Genomic DNA, 20325 nt, shown 5'->3' with positions numbered 1-20325 from the left:
TGTGTGTGCAGCATTTATGCCTCTTTGAGCATTTTTAATGGATTACCTGACTAATGTTATGACTTACAGTGCGGTACAGAGCATCCAAAAAGTTATTGCTTTGGTTTTGGAGACTAAAATTCCAGCATTTTAGTCTGAGCACCAGTTACCTGATATGCATGTCTGTGGATTGTAGCCATATCGTTTATGAATTTAGTTTGCTAACTAAGCTAATTAGCATCAGCTGATAAATTATAAATCCACCCTCTCGTGAGTGATGTCAGCGTGGCTCCATCCATCGTTCACACTGACAATGAACTGTATGCACAAGTATCTGGGTCAGAATGGCAGCAACCTATGAATAGCAGCCACATTGCTGTCCTGTCCTAGGACATACCTTACAGGAAAAATTTTAATTGCATGTTTGTCTGTTTATTATTATTTTTAATGAGTGGACTAACAGAACTTTGGGATCATGTGCTGTACTGGAGTTTGCTCTCCTAAAACAGTATCTCGATCAGGATCATCTCCGTGGGTAAAACTGCTCAGTGAGACTGAACTGAAATTATGAAAATTGCATTTTTACTGAAAAATGAAAAAAGTTCTGCGTTTGAAAAAGATCCAATAAATGGGTAATGGGTAACAGAAGAGTGTGTAGGAATTTACTAATGAATTCAAGATGGAGAAATATTTAACTAAGTTAGCCAATCGTTCATTTTGGCTGAAGAATTGATAGCTGTTCCACCCCCATTCTCCTCAGAGACTTTATTCATATCTGTGACAATCCTGGAACTAACTGAGTGACGGACTTGTACTCACCTGGAATGACCTCGCCAGTGCACCCACAGAAACAGTAAAAAGTCCAGATGAAGATTTAGTGTTTTTTGAAAAAAGAGTTTTGACTTAAATAATAAAAATAACAATTCCCTCTCAACAAAAGAAGTGCCTAGGTGTAATAAGCCAAAATAACATGTTACACAAAGAAAAATAAATGTTCTAATAACTTAATAAAAACTCCACTGGAATCTTGATGTTGTCACAGCACTGCATCAGGTAATGTAAATTTCCTAAAATAACCCTTCAGTCCACCTGTTTGTCTTAATGTTGTGGACATGACCCTGATTACTACTAATTTACTTAATGCCATTAATCCCATTTATAATAACACACACACACACACACACACACACACAAACTTACTTTCACAGTCCCTCGAGGCTCATCAACTGACCCTCTGAAGCTATTTCTGTCTACAATCACAGTGTGAGCGTACTGTAAGATATTTTATGCACAGTTGTGTGCATGTGTGTAACTCTGCGCTGTTAGCGAAAGCTGGAAATAGACACGGTGGTAATGAGAGGTTCAGGGGATTGATCAGAGCTATGGAAAAACTAATACAAACACACCCACAGTGGGCACTCGCCGTCTCGATGGAGTGACAAATCTTTCGTGGTCTGACTGCAGCAAATGGAGGAGCTCTGTCAACATGGCAGTGCACAACCCACGCTCACATAAGCACAAACACACATTCAAACACACTCTCACACAAAGCTTGACGTCTGAGTCAGAGGCTCTTTAAAGAGCAATATGCCATCTATTCACACTAGGACCTTTCTTTGACCTTGACCTTTTGCGTGTATTTGTGTATTTTATATATATTCACACATGCATGCACACACACACACACACACACACACACACACAAAAACAAACAAAAAAAAACACATCAGATTTAATGGTCAAATTATGAACAGGTACCACAGAACACACTCTGACTCTGTGCAGAGCTGACGGCGTGATGTTTGATTCTGCTAAAAATGAATGTGTGATTTGTGTTTTTTGTGGTGGGTGTCCTAGGTGACTCCATGAAGTGTTAGGGATATTCATACAGTTGTACATAGGTTGGTGTGTATTCCACAGAGACCAGAAGTACTTAATCTATTTTAAAAGTTTTTAGAGAGTGTGTTTAAGCTGGGTCTATGTATACTGAGCAAGCTGCAGATGGATGGACAGATACTGAAATGTTAATGGCCACCTGTGTGTGTGTGTGTGTGTGTGTGTGTGTGTGTGTGTGTGTGTGTGTGTGTGTGTGTGTGTGTGTGTGTGTGTGTGTGTGTGTGTGTGTGTGTGTGTGTGTGTGTGTGCGCGTGCGTGCGTGCGTGAGTGAGAGACTGTGTACCAGCTGCGGTGTGTCCTGCAGCAGAGGAAGCAGTGTGGCCTCCAGGATGCTGGTCTGATCGGGGGTCAGGCCCTGCCACAGGGACAGCAGGAGCACGAGAAGGTGTGTGGCACTCCGCAGACGAACAAACGCCTCTTCCAGCAGTGCCCGGTTCTCCTCTGCAGCCTCTGCCAGTGCCATTACCTGGAGGAGACAGGAGCTGGTAAATCTCTCCTAACCATCACAAGAATCACCATTGCATACAGAGGTGATGAAAATGCATTCATACATCAACAGTTTGCATTTAAGGAGCTGTGACTTCACCTCTGATCTTGATCCAGTTTGTTTTATAAAAAACTTGAATACTTGTCAAAAATTATAAACATGCTTCAAAGTCAGCCAAGAAAAATATAAATCTGCTGGCTACCCAACTTGACCTCTGGTTCCAGTCATTTTGAATTTTTGTGTATTTTCTTCAGAGTCATCTCCTTAATTATTATATTTTCTTAATATGACACAAAAGCCAGATTTACCCCTTTGCTTTCTTGCTGGACTAAATGACAAATCATCCCTAAAAGCCTTGCTTGGTCACTTTCTCTAAAACACACCCATTTATCCCCAAAGACTTGAAACATCAGCGGCAAAACGTGTGTAAACAGTTTTATGAGCATCGAGTCTGCAGCTTCTTCATTACTCTCACTGTGTGTTAGCCTGAATTCACCCTGAACCACTTCATCTTTGTGTATTATTTTTATAATGGGGGTCACAATTCCCTGCTGCAATATTAAGATCTCACAGTTCCCTTTTGGCCTTTAACATCTGAAATTAAATTTTAAAATAATGTGTAGGGATGACATGTTTGGCAAGATTTTTGATGGACTACTAGTCACAACGCAAGTCAAACACACTGCTTTGTCAGAGATGAAAGAGACAGTTAAATCATTTGTTAAACTGTTATACACACAGGATGATTCTTCCTTCCTTTCTTGTCTAGTTTTAGCTAACCCGGTATATTTACAATGAAGCTAGAGCCTAAATCTGCATTCTATCTTAAGGCCACTAGAGGGCGACAGCTGTAGTTGCAAAAAGACGTCTGGTCCAGTAGAAGTTTATGGGAAAACAGCTTTCTGTTATTTCTTGTTTAAACATGTTCTTGCTCAGTCCATGGGCTCAGTCTCTTATGTTGGGACATAATGAATAAAAAATGAACTCTGTTTCGTAAATCTTGATCATATCGCGTTTCAAAAAAGAGGATTATCTCATGTGTGAGGCTACATGACAAGCAACCCGTCAATGACAAGTTATCAGCCAACGGGTATGTCCCTCCTCATCACATCCAGGTTTTTGCAACCAAGTTCGCAATGGTGAAAATGCTCGAAGGTGTCACAGTAGGTATGTGGATCTGGGTCCAATTCTAGTTCCCTTGAATGGTTAAGACTCTTGACCCATAAGACCCATATAAACATTAGTTTGGTAGTAGTCAGTTAAGCTACACTGGAAGTGATTCACAGCATTGTGGTGACCAGAAATTATAGGAAGTGACTGACATTTCACAACTTCAAGATACTACAGGTGAATTAACTGCTGGGAACAGAAAGATTTCAACATATTTCAACATTTCTCAACTTCCAGGACAGCAACTGAAGAAACTAATTTAACCTGGGAATGAAGAATAGCACTGACTGATATATGACCTGTTAGTAGATATATGTATATTCATTACATAACTAACCAGCTCTCAGCTTAAAGGTAATGCGTAATATGCAAATCACACCATTTTACCACTTTAGGACTCATATCAATTGGAAGATATTGCATTCAATATCCACATTATAACACCCACTTAAAGTTCCCACCTGTATGCTCGGTATGTTTTTAAAAATCATTGCTTTGACAATAACATCTTAAATGCAATACTTACAGGACAGTTCTGCAACAATTCTGTAAAGTAATTAAACATTACCAGTGGAAATCTTCCTTTTAGGATTTTTTTCTAATATTTCTTCAACTTCTTAAAAATTCTTTCACTCTTTCCTTTACCAATATATTCTTCAACAGGAGGAAATAAACCCCAGTCCATTATTTCCATGCCCTTCAGCCTTTGTGCTTTATGGCTCTTTCCTGCAGACTACTGGATTTAGTTTTTTTTCTCTGAACAAACTGCACTGCTGTTCTCCTGTTAGAGCACTGGAAATCCCATTTAGAGAATGTTTACTACGGATTTTCTTCTTTCTCAAGTTTAAAAATAAACTAAACTAAAAAGACGAAACACAGCAGAATTCAAATAAATTGTTCTCTACATGTAGAGACTGCTTGCTCTGATGACTTGCCCATACACTCGGTTGGCAGTATTTTCGAAGGCATGTTTCCTTAAGAATTGTGGGAATCAAAAACATAGACGGGGAGCAAAGAGGAATGAAATACTTGCTTTGCAATGAAGATGAGGTTAAACAGCACAAAAGTGAGGGTTAAGCTCTTCTAACGTTTACTCAAGTACGCAGCTCAGCAGTAGAAGGCAGAAAGAGAGAGAATACATATATGAGGTGTGGTAGGACCATGTGAACTCTGACCTTCAGTGAGGGGTCAGTCCCTTCATCCCTGTATCATTGCAATAACAGAGGAGTGGAGATGAGTAGAGAACAAGCGATGAAAGAGCAAGACGGATGAATAAGAAGACAACAAGAAAGGGCAAGCCGGATGAAGACAAGGAGGGAAATGAGAGAAGCAGGAGGAGGAGGAGAGAGATGAACGGACAGAGAGAGAAAAAGAAGAGGTGAAAGCAGATCTGGGACTAATGGAAGAGTGTGTATTCAGATAAATGAGTGATCTGCAGGCCTGAGTGCCAACGTACGCCAGGAGTTTGTTTGACAAATGGATTCAGCGCTTGCCATTTGATACTGCGAAAACAGAGATGGAAGACTCAGTAATATGAGAAGAGGTCGTGTGGGTGTCCGCGCTTGTCTGATGTGTTGTGTGTGTGGCTGTGTCATCCACTCGTGTGTTGTGTGGTGTGTGTGATGCTGTGTGTGCCTGTGCCCTGTGTGTTGTTGGGGAGAGAGAGAGAGAGAGAGAGAGAGAGTCAGTGAGTGAGAGAGTGAGTGTATAGCTGTGTGCATGCTAGGGTAAAGCACCAATTGCTTAAGTAAGCCGTTTTGATTTGCGTAATACTAAACTACAAACATGAGTACATGGGTACGAGAGCCTCCTCTAAGACTTGCACACTAAGTGTAAACAGTCAGAGTTAAAGTCTTAATTCACTTCCTTTCATTTGGTGGTAAACCTAAAAGGACTCAAGCACTCATTCAAGGCTGAGGTCATCTGTGGGTGCCATGTCATTCACAACTCTCAAGTTAGACACACATGCACACACATGCATACGCATTCTTGCCAAATGATTAACTATTTCTCATCACTGTCTTGCCAGTCTAACCCAGTCTAACCTTCATGAGTACACAAAGACATAAGCTTGGCTTAAGTCTTTTAAAGAAGTGTGACCGAATGTAAATTATTTCTGACTCACTTGCTCTCTTCATTTTTTTCCCTCTCTTCCTCCCTTGCATCTTGTACAACCATATGGTAAAAAGCTGTAAAATTCTGCACACTTATTGGGAACACTGCTCAGAGTATTTAGATAAATAATCCAGAAATTGCAAAATTCTGTTGGATCTTTGGGAGTCTAATTTTGTGAATTGTGAAAAAAAAAAATGTATGTTTAAAAACACTCACGAGCTACAACTCACGTACATGAACTCTTTATACTCTAATGCTAAATTTCTGCCATGCGCCACACAGACACACACACTGACTACCTTCATCCTTCTCAAGATCCAAACAAAACCCCATCCACCTTCCCCTCGAGATCTCTGAAAATGTGCATGTGTGCACGTCTGTGTGTGCGTATTGATAAAAAGCTCCAGGTTTGGTGAAGGGCTTCATTGTTGGCAGTGGGTTGACTCCACACACACACTCTGATTGATGCCAGCTGAGAGAATACAAAGACACATTTAGCCTAAACACCCCCCCCACACACACACACACACACACACAGAACAGAGATATAAAAACATGCAAATGTGAACACACATCCATTTACACACAGATATGTACAGAATATATACACAAATGTTAAAAACAAATAACCAATACAAATCAGCTTCCAGGAAGCCTGGACAGAAAAGGTGCTTAAAAAAATTCTAAACTTGGACATCAACACCATCCCTCTCACAGCTAGTTAGTTGTACGTCAGCAGCTGAACTACTGGTGACCTTAAACAACCTGCAGTTGAAGCTGCTGGGGTTACGACCTCCCGAGGTGTCTGCAATAAAGTCTGGAGTCTATTTGAAACATAAAGGGACATTCTGCTGCATCTTATGCACTTAAACCTGGTTTACATCTCAGTGACAAGGCGCAAGTTTGTGACAGAGTCATGGCCCTTTAACCTAGACCGTCAAAAAAAAAAAAAAGTCAGAGGGAAAGACTGAAAGTCTATGAAAGATGTTATTAAAGAAAAATTCCCTCTATTAGAATTTCTTCCACCCATTCACTTGTTCAGATGCAAACACAGAGTACAAAGCTTCCAATACAAGCCAACATTTTACGTTACTCTGGGGATTGCAAACCACACACAGACACATACACAAACAGTCATGTTTATCTATTCACGCACAAATGCACAAAGATATGCACACACATGTACTGAGAAAAATACCCAAGAAAAGTACAGAAAAACACAAACAGAAATTAGCAATACCCCTATCTACCAAATCCATGGAAATGCAGTATTTAGAGCACACACTCTATATACATATAAATATAAACACACACACACACACACACACACACACACACACACACACACGGACACATAAAAAAAAACAACAAAATGTAACTGACTCTTAAATTTAAGCTGAGATGCAACAAACATTTAAAAAGTTAGAGATTCACATTTGGCTGCCATGCTGTTCAAAGGAAAGAAGGGAGGAGAAAAAGTTTCAGAATGAATTCTGTGCTTGACTAATGAAGTTTATTCTCAGTATATAAACCAACCTAGCACCCTTAAAATCATGTATATATGATGAGCAAGATATAGCTAATGTCATGTTCCTTTGAATTAACATAATGTGAAGATGGTTACAGTGATCATTCCAGTGCGCAGCGTTTAGCTCAAAGAAAGCAGCACTTTGAACTTTTTAAAATAGACAGGGCCAACTTATCTCTCAGAATAACCAACATGGCCAATCACTTAAAATAAATATGCCCCATGAAGCAGAAAGAAAACACAGGAAATGCCACTAATGTAATTTCATTTCCTTGTGTTAATACAGTTATATGACTTATACAGTGAAAAATAAAAACTATAAAAACAAAAAAACTGACTCTAAAGTCACCATCATAATATTAACTAAGACAATGCACAACAGCCCTGTCGCAGTTCAAAGTGGCGCTTGAGCATGTGCCGGACTTGTTCAGTATTCTCCTGAGCAAAAGGTACCACTACTCAGAAAGAAAACTTCACATCAGTGCTGATAAAGGGGCACAAGAAGTCAAAATCATATGCAAAGACACTGCTGTGTTTTTAAGCTTCCTCCACATGTGTCATCTTATGAAGCTGTTGAAGCATCGCTCTCTCTCTGAGCTCCTGCACCAATATATCACTGAAATGGTGGTAAAAACTGGCACGATTGTACACTTGTGTATTCAAGACAGCCATGGCCACACATCTAATGCCAGCATGACAACAAGGCATGAAATCATGGCAAAAACACCAACTGTGATGTCACTTTTAGTGCACGCCTTTGTTTGTTAGGGTGGTAAAGCAAGCATAAACTCAGTGTAAGATGTCAAACAAGCCACTGGAACGTGAAGAATCACAGTATTTATCTTGTAACCCAATTAACATTCCCATCTTCTGACATATGCAATAATGAAATTGCACACCATCATCATTTCTAACCTGTGTAACTGCTAGAGTAACTCAGACATATTTCTTTGCCCCACATTTAATATATGGGGATCGGGTCAGTCACTCACTAGTAACATTAACAGTACTTTTCTTTTCAAAAGCACTATTATACATGCTGTTAAATATTAACAGATATGATGTCAAACATAAACTAGTCAAACTATGTCCTTTAAAAAACTGGTGGAAAAGTGCTACCCAGTCCATGACCTTCCAGCGCTGCAGTTGATAATTGGGGGTAGAATTTGTTCCTGTTTGACTTTCAACAGCTACAGTATAACTCAACGCCAAGTTTGGACAATTTTACAACACAAAGCGCAAAAGCACTTGTGTAGCAGCTCAGATATCAAGTGGTGAAGTCTGTGAAAGGCTCCGCAGCAAATGTCGAGCCAAATGCACACAAAAAAAAATCCATTTCTGTCAAACATCGCTGAATGTTAGTAAAAGTCAACATGGCGGCAAGTGGAAAAATAAAATAAAGGTATCTGCTGCCAGAGTTTTATCCTTACATAAAGTGAAACAGACAAGAAATAAAGCTCAGAGTGTTTTTGTGTGTGTGTTCCTGTGTGAGCGTATCCTCCACAGAGTCGACAGATTAGATGTTTCCTGCTCAGTAAGCCGCAGCAAACAGCATGGATGAACTCCAAGCCACAGACACACACATGCACACACATGCACACACAGTCCAATATGAAAACACATATGCATACATACAACTTAAAGATAGGTGCGCCTACAAATACACAATTGACTTTGTGCACACAGTGCTGCACTATCTGTGCAAGTGGAAAATAACAGCAGTCCGTTTGGAAGAAAGCAACGTGGCAGAACACATCGCTCTCAGCCTGGGGTATTATGGGATGATGCATCAAGGAAAAGAGAGACAAGCTGGGTGAGAGTGAAACACAGACAGGGACAGGAGCAAAACAATGTTTTACAGGACAGGAAAGCAAAGAAGTAAAGGAGATGGGTTACAGTATGAGTATAAAGAAAGAAATGAAGAACGAAGTTGAAAAAGTTCACACTAAGGTCAAATGAATGTGTTACAGTTGGTTGTGTGTGCACGTGCATGTGTTTCCGTGTCTTAATTAAAGAGCTAATTAGAATCTCAGTTTAACGACGGCTGGAAATACAGAGCCCATTTCCTCATGCAGGACGACTAATAGACATACTCACAAATGGATACAATTACATAGACAGGCACAAGCTCCTGAAATCATCTTAAACACACACACACACACACACAGTATCACTTACACAAACACTCACGATCGCACAGACTTCCATTAACATCCGTTCTGCTCACGATCAAATGTGCTTTCACTAACACAAGACCACATTTCCTCAGTACTGAAAGAACAGTAACAGATTCACTGTTTCACGTATGTGTGTCGAGTGGTGAGGCCCAAATATCTAAATATGTGTCTCATTAGAGTTCCTTTGTGCTGTTGTAGAGCCTGATGTTGGCTGCCAAACACCTGCAGACACGCACACAAATACAGTGCAGGGGTGTACAAAGACCTTCAGGGAGTTAACCTAAACAGTGCAGTGTCAGACACTAGCTTATGATATCATACTACACAAACATAAAGAGGTACCAAATACTTTTGATGTCTTCAGTCCATCACCAAAAAACATATTCTGCTTTTCACTTTGGTCTTTACCTCCTTAAACATCGTAGTCAGCTCAGGAAAATGATAGCGCTCATTGTGACTATTAAACGTACACTTTGAGTTACTTTGGCTTGGTTACTGAGCATCATTTAGCAGTGTTTGTCATGTTTGCAGCGCAGTGTTTGATCCTCTGCAGGTCAAACTGTCTGAGGGAAAAACTCATTATATGAGGACTGCAACCAACCAGTTTGACCACCAAAATGTTGAAGTGAAAAAAAAGAAACCTGGGCAATAATGATTTCTTTAAAAAAGCAGATTGAGCTAAAATGAAAGGGTCAGGCAGTTAGATGTTATGTTAGGAGGTAGACATGCCGAGGACGGTGGAGACAGAGCAATCTGGTGGATGAGTGACAGAGTGATCAGCATCTCTTCTACCAGTGTCTGATAGACAGATAGCCAGACAGACAGACAGTAACCACTATTGTCTGTGGTCAAAACAAGCACACACACACACCGTGTTGATAACACTGTCTGTCTACACTCCCACTGATAAGACAAGAGGAGAGAGCAAGAGAGTGTAATAGACAGAAGGGGATGAGAGAGATGAGGGGAGAAAAAACTTGGAGGCCACAAAGAAATTGAATAAAATACAGAGAATAAAAGGTAGGGTGAAAAAAAGATTGTTTACTCAAGTCTGAATGGAGTACCGAATGAGGAAAGATGTAGAGGATAAAGTGATAGGATCTGGCAACCAAACCTGATCCAACCTCTCATGGTTTATCATCTGCTGGGAAAAGACTTGGAGCATATCCACCAGATAAGCATGAACTCCAGGCTTCCACATCCTTTTCTTTTGTTTGTCTTTATATCTACGCTTAACTTTATATCTACTCGGGCAAATTAGCTTTAGTAATCATGCACAAAATGTCTCATAGAAAAAAAAATCACAATTAATTTTACTGCATTTTAGTGTGCAGGTCATTGAGCCTATCATCTTAAAACAATAATTTGTTAGTATATATACGGACAACATGCCATTATCGGCTGGAGGAAACCATCCGTCCAACTATCCGTCTTTTAGCACTGATCCAAGTCCTGGTCGCAGGAGCAACAGTCTACATAGACCTGCCTGAACATCCAAAGCCACTACCAGCTCTCCTGAGGGGATACTGAGGAGCTTCCATGAGTTATAGTCTTTCAAGATGAACCCATAGATTGTTTCAGGAAAGCTCTTTTCTGAGAAGAAAAAAAAACATCACAGATTCAGATTTTTTTTCTTTTTTTGTCACCACAGCTCAACAAATCAACAGATCAATAAATAACAAACAACCCCAAGAGATGGATACAGTGTCATTATGACTGATGGCACTAAACCACTCCATTTGTCAGTTTCCTACTTCATATTTCACCGAACTGTGAACAGGTGCCCCGAGAAACTATAACTCCGCCATTTGAAGCAACTAGGCAACTATACCTGGAGGAGGCAGTCCACCCCTTTTTAGATAAGAACTGTGGCCTCAGTCTTAGAGGTGCTAATCCTCATTGTAGATGCAGCACTCTCAGCTCCAAACCACTGCAGTGTGACTTGAGGTCAGCATTACCGGTGTTAATCTGGATAACTCCTGGACTGATCAAAAAGTGCAAGAAGTACATTCTTGCAGCCCAACAAGGGCTTCTGAATTGCTTCTGATAGCGGAGTGGCAAGGGACTAAACTGAGGAGTGGTAAATGTATAACTGCCAATAGTGTTTTCACAGACATTACGGACACTGCTGTTACTATGAATACTGGATTTTCTGGACAGACCTCAAGTAAGGCAAGCAAATCATTATTGCAATACTATGCAGGTAGGACATGCCTCTTAAGTGCCACTGAAATATTTTTCAAGGAAATTGTTTTAAAATGTAAAATGATATCCAGTTTTATAGAAAAATAAGTAAACTGCATATGTGAGAAGATGTAAGTAAACAATTATATTTTTTTATATACCTGATAAAAAGATTCATTTTGTCTAAAACAATTAAATCAACTGTTTTGGGCAATTTAGAAAAGAAAATTGGGCAGTTTGAGGAAAAACAGATATAAGGCAAAAATGCCTTATAATGCCTTATAATTATTAACTAATTAGCTAAAGAAATTCAATAACATTCTGAAAATTACTTGATCAGTGACGATGAGCGATGTAGATCTAGAGGCTGATACCCAATCCACTGTTTCACTTTCTTTGATACAATCTAGATGACTGTAAGCAACTAACTAAATACCTCTAATGTAAAAAAAAAATACAAGACATGTTAATGTTTATGTGGTTTCTTTGGTTAAACAAAAAAGTAAAAGTCTACTTTTTTGACCTCCTGCCCAATCAAGGCTGTCAGAGATGCTTTAACAGGCCGTCGTTCAGCGGTATGACTGCTCTAACCCTGTGCAGTGATTTATGAGGCTGTCCCACTCCGACAAAGAGTCAGCTGAACTCTTGTGTTTTTTCTGGGCTGGTGAGACTGAGAGAGAGGCCTTCTGCTTTTCTTTGACACGTGTGTTCACACGGTCATGAACAAAGAGCTTTATTCTCCACTGATAAGTTGTGGGTGGGAGAGCTGCACTCCCTCCCTCACTCCCCTCATTCCTCTTACTTATGGATGAATATGTCTGTCTTTCTGTAGTCAGAAAATGTCCTAAATATGGGCAGATCAGTTTACAGAAATGAACACAAATCCTTAAGAACAACATAACTTCAAAACATACAAAAGCAGGATACATAGCTGCAAATATGCAAATACAAAAATGTTGCAATCACACATGCAAATTCAGACTTAAGGTGTCTACTGCTTAAATGCATTAAGGCATTTGGCTTTTATACACTGGCAAAAAAATAAATTGTATAATTAAATCCAAACACCCTCTGCTTCTCTGTGAAACACACACACAGATACAGAGGTCAATAGTTGCTACAGTGTGCTGGGTGGTCCTTAGGGGCCAGAGGCCCTGGATAGAGCAGGGGACTAAATTGCAGAGTGTGACCCACCGCAGTGACACCCAACCTAGGATTAACACCCAGGCCTAGCCCCAGATTGCCAGTAGCCCCAGGCTGTGAGACCTGACCTTGACAGGTTCAGAAGTGACCTCCAACACCCACACACATTCGCTTGCTGGTTGACTCAAGGCCCACCCAGTGCTGACATAATGAGCGGGTTTGGTCCGTCCAGCTGGATGGAGGAGGGAGTGGGTTCTGTGTGAAGGCTGCACTGATGATTTTGGCTACGATTAGACGGCTTATCTTGCTTCCAAAAAATGTCTAGATTGTGTCTACACATAAATTTGAGACAGATCTTCGGTCACACCTGCAGCACATTAAGTCACAAATGTGTCGAAAGAGCAGCAATAAATAACTTTAATAATTTTCAAAACTCGAATCATAGAAAATATCAAAATCAGAAAGGATTTGACAATGTGTTATAATAATATAATTGGAATATTAATATAATAATTATTTTTTCAGGTGAAAGTTCACCCCTAAATTAAAAACAACAACAGTATTTTTTTTTTTTTACAATGTCTCTTTGTAGAAATTGTAACACATGTACTCAAAAATGACCCACAAACCTTGTCATGAGCTTTTTTAGTAGGAGCTATGCCCAACAGTTATATTGCTCTGCAGAAGAAAATATCCCTCGTGCGACAGATGTACTGCAAATGCCACAGTTAAACGTGCCCAGAGGCACGTTGGCAACTATCTGGAGAGGTTGCAAGAAAAAAAAAAGTATTTCCTGAGTAGTTAGCTCTATGCAACTAGTGGTTGCTGGTGGCTGAAAATTAAAACTGATCACACATTTTTATTTTGCTGCACCAAAAATCTCTCCTTTGGTAGCTAGCAGACTGCAACAGTTGCCCGGAGCTTGCATGGAAGACACCTACTTTTCTACATACACTTGCCAGCTATTGTCTGAGTGGTAGTGAAAACTGTGAAAGTGCTGTGAATGTTTTGGTGAGATACAACTTTTACTCTGTTTTTACTACCCCTTCCATGCCAGTGTGACCGAGTTGTAAGCAATCAGGAAAGGCTCCAGCCGCCCCCGACCCTGGAAAGGATAAGCGGAAGCGAATGGATGGATGCTTTGAACAACATTTTTAGATATCCAAGAGAAGGCAGACATGTGTCAAAAACTCCACAACTGGATAACTGAACCAAAGACAATCCTGGATAAATAATAATACATGCTGCGGTAAACTTAAGACTAAAAGCCTAATAACTATTAGTTAGAAAATAATAAAACTGATCTTTAAATTACAATAGGAGGTGATGCATTGTCTTTGAGTGACACTTAAATGAATGATGTCATGTGTGCTCACCTACACACTAACTACATGTTTTACATGCTACATACCATCAGACATTTTTTTGTGTTTGACTGAAACCCAAAGGTCTTAAGCAACATGAGTTGTGATACTTACCAAACAAAAGTGTTAATGTCAAATGAGAAGGTTTTAAAATAATAAGCATCGATGAGTTTTAAATAACACCTGAGTATACTGTAAATGACTTTTACTAGAAAGTCAACAAAAGGGCAACTACGTGAGAGGCGTTTTATTTATGTTTTCATGCAAACTGTAAATCAAAAGCCATAACACTAAGACCTTACAAAAATACATATGAACATTTTCATGACAAACTGAGTCTCTTTCTAACTAATGAAAAGCATATGTATGATATAAAATGTTCTTACTTGACACACACACCAAAAAAAACATGCCATAAAGGCGTCAAAGTTTGCTATATTCGTGAAATAATCTCTGAGGATTTATCAAATTTCACAACCTTCTGCCTGCAATAACCTCTTGTTAGATCTAATATATCAAACTTGTAAATGTTTGATCAGTTCACTTATGCACAATATCTACAACACTTTTTTCCCCCACTTGCGTTTCCCAACATTTCCAAATGTGCCTTTAAGAAAACAACTGATATTGTTTCATCCAGACTGCATCAGCAGTACTAACAGTAGAGAGTTGAGAAAAAGCTGGATTCAATCATTAACTAAACAATGGTTCATGTTTTTATATCACAGAAAATGTGTCTGTAATGAAAGCACACTGGAAAAGCTGGAAACATCTGGATGTGACATCACATTGTCTGAATGAGGAGGTCAGCCCAGGTGAAAGAAAGGGAGAAAGTGGAGACGGAGGGCGTAGAACTAACGCACACATGAATATAATACACACACTGACAGCCACACACACCTAATAAAGAGGGCAGGCACAGCTGTTTGGAAGTGTGGTTGAGGTCAGAGTTCAAACAGATATACTGAGACACTCGTGCCATAAAGCAAGGTACTTAAAACAATTCACACTGAAGCACGCACGCACATATATGGTCCCCACACGAAATTCAGACATTTTCCCGAAGAGACCTGCATGCACACATGCAACGCACGCTGTTAGCGAGACTGTATTAATAGCATGTGATGTGACTTAACGCAAGGGCCCATTTCACCAAAACAGCTGCAAATGCAGTGTGTGTGTGTGTGTGTGTGTGTGCGTGCGCGTGTGTGTGCGTGCGTCTCTGCGTGCGTCTGTGCGTATGTATGGCTTTAAACCTTCCTCAAAAGCCAAAAAATATATGAACTCTACCAGCCCGACTGAGAGTTCAGTGGTGCAAGAAAACACAGGCCTCACACATATTTTCTCACAGTCTGACTCTCAGCTGCTCAAAAGTAAAATCAAATATTTACTATGCACTACAATAAAATTATTTAATTCAAATGTGTTAAAACAGACCAAAGAGCACAACACTCTGCAGCAAAACGAGACATTAAAGTTGTGTTTGGTGAAATCTATTGAGTCTCACTGACACAGACCATTCTGTTTCCTTTTAAAGCTCTATTAATCATCTTTTACATAACTGAGAAGTTCTTCCAAGACACCATAATAGATGATGATGTCCACTTTCAAGGTGGATGGTTATGCAAGACCTCTACTTAATTTTTAACAAATCCACTGGATTATGAAATGTGAGAAAATAGTTAAAAGTCACCAAAAAAGGGGCGCACCAAGATAATCTAATCTTTTTGTTCCTCTGGTTTCCTTTACATTTTCCTGTCATAATACAAATCTTAAGCAATCCTAATCAATTAACAAAACTGTAGGTGATTTCATTTCTGTCAGTCCAATAATTTTAAGTTTAAATTAGACTGGGACCAATAGAGAAACTATACTGAAGTCGTAAAACTGAAATATTTGAAGTCCATAAATAAGGAGTACTATTCCAGTTTGTTATCAGTTTGTTGTTCAAAAATCAGCATTCTCAGTGTTACACGAGTGTAGGGGACACAAAGCATGCGTGACACGTGCATCTTTGAAGGCCAGGGCACTGCTATGACTGCTATTCAGATGATATATATAAAATTTTTGGAAGGACTGTGTTTGCTTCAGCAAGACAATGCCAAACCACATTTGCACATAATTCAACTGCATGGCTCCATAGTAAAAAAGACTGGATGTTAAACTGGGCTCCTTGCAGAGCAGCCCTGTCATCCAATAAAAGCACGTGTAATATGAAAGGACAAATACAGCAAAAGAGGAATATAATTAAGAACAACACATAAAGAAATCTGAAACATTTGACTTTTTTGTTTCCTAATTTTTCATTTGTTGTTTTTCTGTTTTGTTTGTTTAAACTTTTAGTTTTGAATTTTAAGTGAAAAGTAAGCCCTGTTTCCCAGCAGCCATCTACTGTACACCTACTGTACTACTGTTTTTATCCAGACCTCAAAACAACCATCTACAGCTCCATTAAGCACCAGTTTTCCAAATGTCATCAATTTAGGTTGAGTCACAACATAACAGCTGAAAAACCTAAAGCTGCCATCATGAGTTGAATTCCCCCTGCCCTTTAACGGCCCTTAAACTATATTGCGAAAATGTATAAAGCGTTGTAAATATAAATTTGTTAACAAATATTTTAAGCTATAAGTTTCAAGCTTTTCTTCAAATGGATACTGCTTTCTGAAGTCAAAGCTTTTAATGTCCAACTATAATTGTCTAAGCTGCAATTACAAAATGAACATGAAGAAGCCACATGACAACTTACTACTGGACTTCAATAATTTGTAGTTTAGATTTATTTTAACACACTTAGAGGAACACAGAAACACACAGGATGAAGATAACTCCTGTCCTGTCTGATCATAAAAATATCTTCAAGTTATTTTCAGACTTTTCTCTTCATATGTGCTGTATGTTGCCAATGTGTATGTGGTCTGTGGTGTGGTGTGTGAGCATGTGTGTGTGTGTGGAGGGGGACAGTGTTTAGTCTGAAGCCATATTTAGTCTCTCTGGTCCTAAGAGGAGCCCTATAATCACACAAAACCTTTCTCTCTACTCATTACACACACACATACAATACAGGCACACACATGCATACACACACAGTGGCCTGTCATTAACAGTTCACACTAACCTCCCAGGCTGCACATGTGCACACGCATACGGCGCACAAACACGCGTCAGGTTGTTTGCATGAATGCGGACGTACTTACACACGAGTATTGATGCGCAACCACATTTGTAAACATGAACATGTGCATCAAGTTTGAAAGCCCATGTGCACGTGATCTCACACACACAAAAACACACATGCAGAACCAGATGTGTGTCCAGCTGTGTGTCCAGCAGGCGTTCTGCTGCATGATCGTATTCAGTCTGGATGATCTGTCATTGATATTTTAACTTGACTTTAAATTCAATATGACACACAGACGGGATATTTTGCTGATCAAGAATGAAAAGCTAAAGAGCTGACTGATACATTCCCAATCCCAGCGTCAGACTGCATATAAGTCACACATGTTCAGAGAAGGTCTCGACAAAGAGCAATAATTTTAATACGACAAAAAAGCTGATCTGAGATGAGTATGCTTGTGCTTCAATAGTGAAAAATCCTGGCCTTGTTGTTGAGACATTAAAGATGCTACTCCTTTGGTGGGTTGCTAGTCAACAGTTGGTACATATCGTTGACAGGTCTCTGCGCCTGCTGTCCAACTGCCACTTTAACAAAGCTGTTTATTAAATTTCTTAGATGTAGTAAAATAAGGGAAGTAAAACTTTCATTATAAAAAAATGTAAAGCGTTATAAATAATAATGTTAATTAAAATATTTTACTACAGTTGTTTCACAATGAGAAGGGAGTGGCAATTCTCATACTTTACATGAGCCATGTTGTAATTAACTTCAGCAAAAAATTATGTCAAATGACAAGAGATATATGATTTAGTTCAAATGAATTAAAGCAGCAGAGCTATGTTCCCACTTAAGAAAAAAAAACCTTCTGTGATGACTGATATTATATAGCGGAAAATAGATGTAATGTGGAAATTATATATAATGCAACATAATATCAAGAAATGTATACACTTATTTGTACAACATGCATGTTGTTAACTTAACACACCCTGAACCACAGTGACTGCAGCAGGCATTTTGCCTTCAGATATTTAACATTCTTTCCAAAACACATAATTCAATTCCAAACTATTTACATAATCCCGAATCTTGTGGTTGACATGTCATACTTGTGCTGGAAGCAGAATACAAAAGGATGTCCTTTTGGGGCTGTTTGAGTTTCTTGTTATGGCAGTGAAGTATAAACTGACCCCAAAAACCCCTTTTGATGAGTGTCAGTTACCAGACTAAAAAATATTATGTCAAATTAAATGTAATTTTCTCAAGCTTGTTATAATACCACAGGAACATACCAAATATGTAGCACTTCTCTGTTTAAACACGTAGATACATTCATTATCATTGCTGTATGTATGATTTGAATGGACAGTTTGCGTTTGTCTGAGTGGCTTATGGGATTTGTGGGACAAATATTTGCAATAATTTCAAGTTTGCGTGATTTTCCCCGGACTCTCTATGACTAGACCACTGAACCGATGGGAATGATCTAAGTGATTACGCTTGCTAGTTACTCATTCAATAGCTCGGAGACCGTGACTGTAAAAAATTTAAAAAGAAATTAAAAAGACAATCCACAGAAATTGGTTTAGAATCAGCCAGTCAACTGCAGATGTGTTTTTTAGGTTTTTGAATCTGCAGCTTTGAAGGTCCAGTAAAGCTTATTTTTTTGCCAACTGAAAACTGAAAATGCCTAGCTTGGAGGGCTTATGAGCACTTGGCCAGCACAGTATTTGGAAATGCCAAATTTTTTTGCATTGTGAGTGGAAAATGATTTTACAGGTGCAAAGTGTTTTTTGTTTTTGTAAGAATACTGACTGTAAATCATTCAAATGTTAGGTCACTATAAAGCTGTGAAATCCTATGTTAGTTGTATATAATAATATTGTTTAGTGTTATACATTAATACGTTGATATTATTCAGTCTAAATCAATCATTTAATACATGAACACAGAGTTAATGTCTCTTTAACAGCTACAAGTCACTATTTTTCTCTTCTACTTTAACACAATGTGCAAATATTACACTAAAAATCCACATAATCTTAATATATATTTATATTATATGTAATATGTAACTTGACAGTCAATAGTACAGCAGTATTTATATATATTTGTAATTTAAAATAGAATTGTAAAGCCGTAGTTCTTCCTTTAGTTTTTGTTGTAACTCTGTTGTTAACTTTTTTTAATGACTAAATCTTAATTTGTTTCCAAGGTTATGAAGAATATAATATTTAATAACAAAATTTACTAATTATGTCAGTTCATACGTGCATATTCCTTTACACAAACTTAGTAACACAACATGTTCATACAGCGTCCCCTGGTCCAACACTGAACCACACACTTGATGCAGTCCAGACCAGAGAGACCTGAGAAGCCAACAAACACACACACACAGCGCCAGGTCTGAGGTGATGGTTTTGGTTGTGGTCCCAGTGAAAACGACACTAATTTGGGGCTAAAGAGCTGTGGCAAGCTGCATCAAAATTCCAAAATCCTATAACTGTGAAAAACAAAAGCTCACTGAACGCTAACAAAGTTAATGCAGAGCAAATGAGATCAGCGTTAATGCAACAGTGATACTAGCAGTGATAACACAGTCCACGTTTGCTTTAATTGTTAATCCAATCAAACGCACTTGTAGCTTTGTAATGTGAGCTCCACACACACTTAACCATGGACACGCAACACACTTCCATAATTATAAAAGTCCACACACACTCACATTTGCACAAACTGCACAAACTCCAAAAACCACACTAAATAATTTGCAACTAAAAACACACTCTTGGCATTGCTGTGTATATACCTGAGTGTGTGTGTGTGTGCTGCCCCCACCATGTCTGTTTGCTTTTCTCTCAATGGCTTCCTTTGAAGGAGGCAAGGGAGGGGGGAAAAAAGAGGGAGAAGTGAGTGAGGGAGCGAGACAGAGACGAAAAAAATGAGGAGAACTCTGGGAATTCACTGCAACAAGATAAATATCCTCAGCTTGGCGTCACACGGCCACCACACTCTCTTTTACTACACACACATACACACACACACACACACACACTGATTACAGAGTAAATATGTGTAATCTTATAAATCAGCCATTGTTTGGGAGGCGGAAGAAACAAACGCACATACACAACATGCAGACACAGACATGTTGACTT

General features: G+C 39.0%; 1 protein-coding gene across 3 annotated transcripts in view; it reads right to left on the bottom strand.

The window, feature by feature from the left end:
* bbs9 (Bardet-Biedl syndrome 9) overlaps positions 1-20325 on the bottom strand; it is a 174094-nt gene that overhangs the window by 79757 nt on the left and 74012 nt on the right. For all 3 annotated transcript variants that reach the window (XM_005929500.3, XM_005929499.3, XM_042223965.1), the window contains one exon: positions 2159-2341. In XM_005929500.3, coding sequence (XP_005929562.1) covers positions 2159-2341 — 183 coding nt within the window. The remainder of the gene's footprint in view (positions 1-2158; positions 2342-20325) is intronic.

This window comes from Haplochromis burtoni, unplaced genomic scaffold (genome assembly GCF_018398535.1).
Source record: "Haplochromis burtoni strain Fernald_Lab_line unplaced genomic scaffold, NCSU_Asbu1 Contig_124, whole genome shotgun sequence".
Taxonomy (NCBI): Eukaryota; Metazoa; Chordata; class Actinopteri; order Cichliformes; family Cichlidae; genus Haplochromis; species Haplochromis burtoni.
This window is presented reverse-complemented; position numbering and strand designations above follow the sequence as displayed.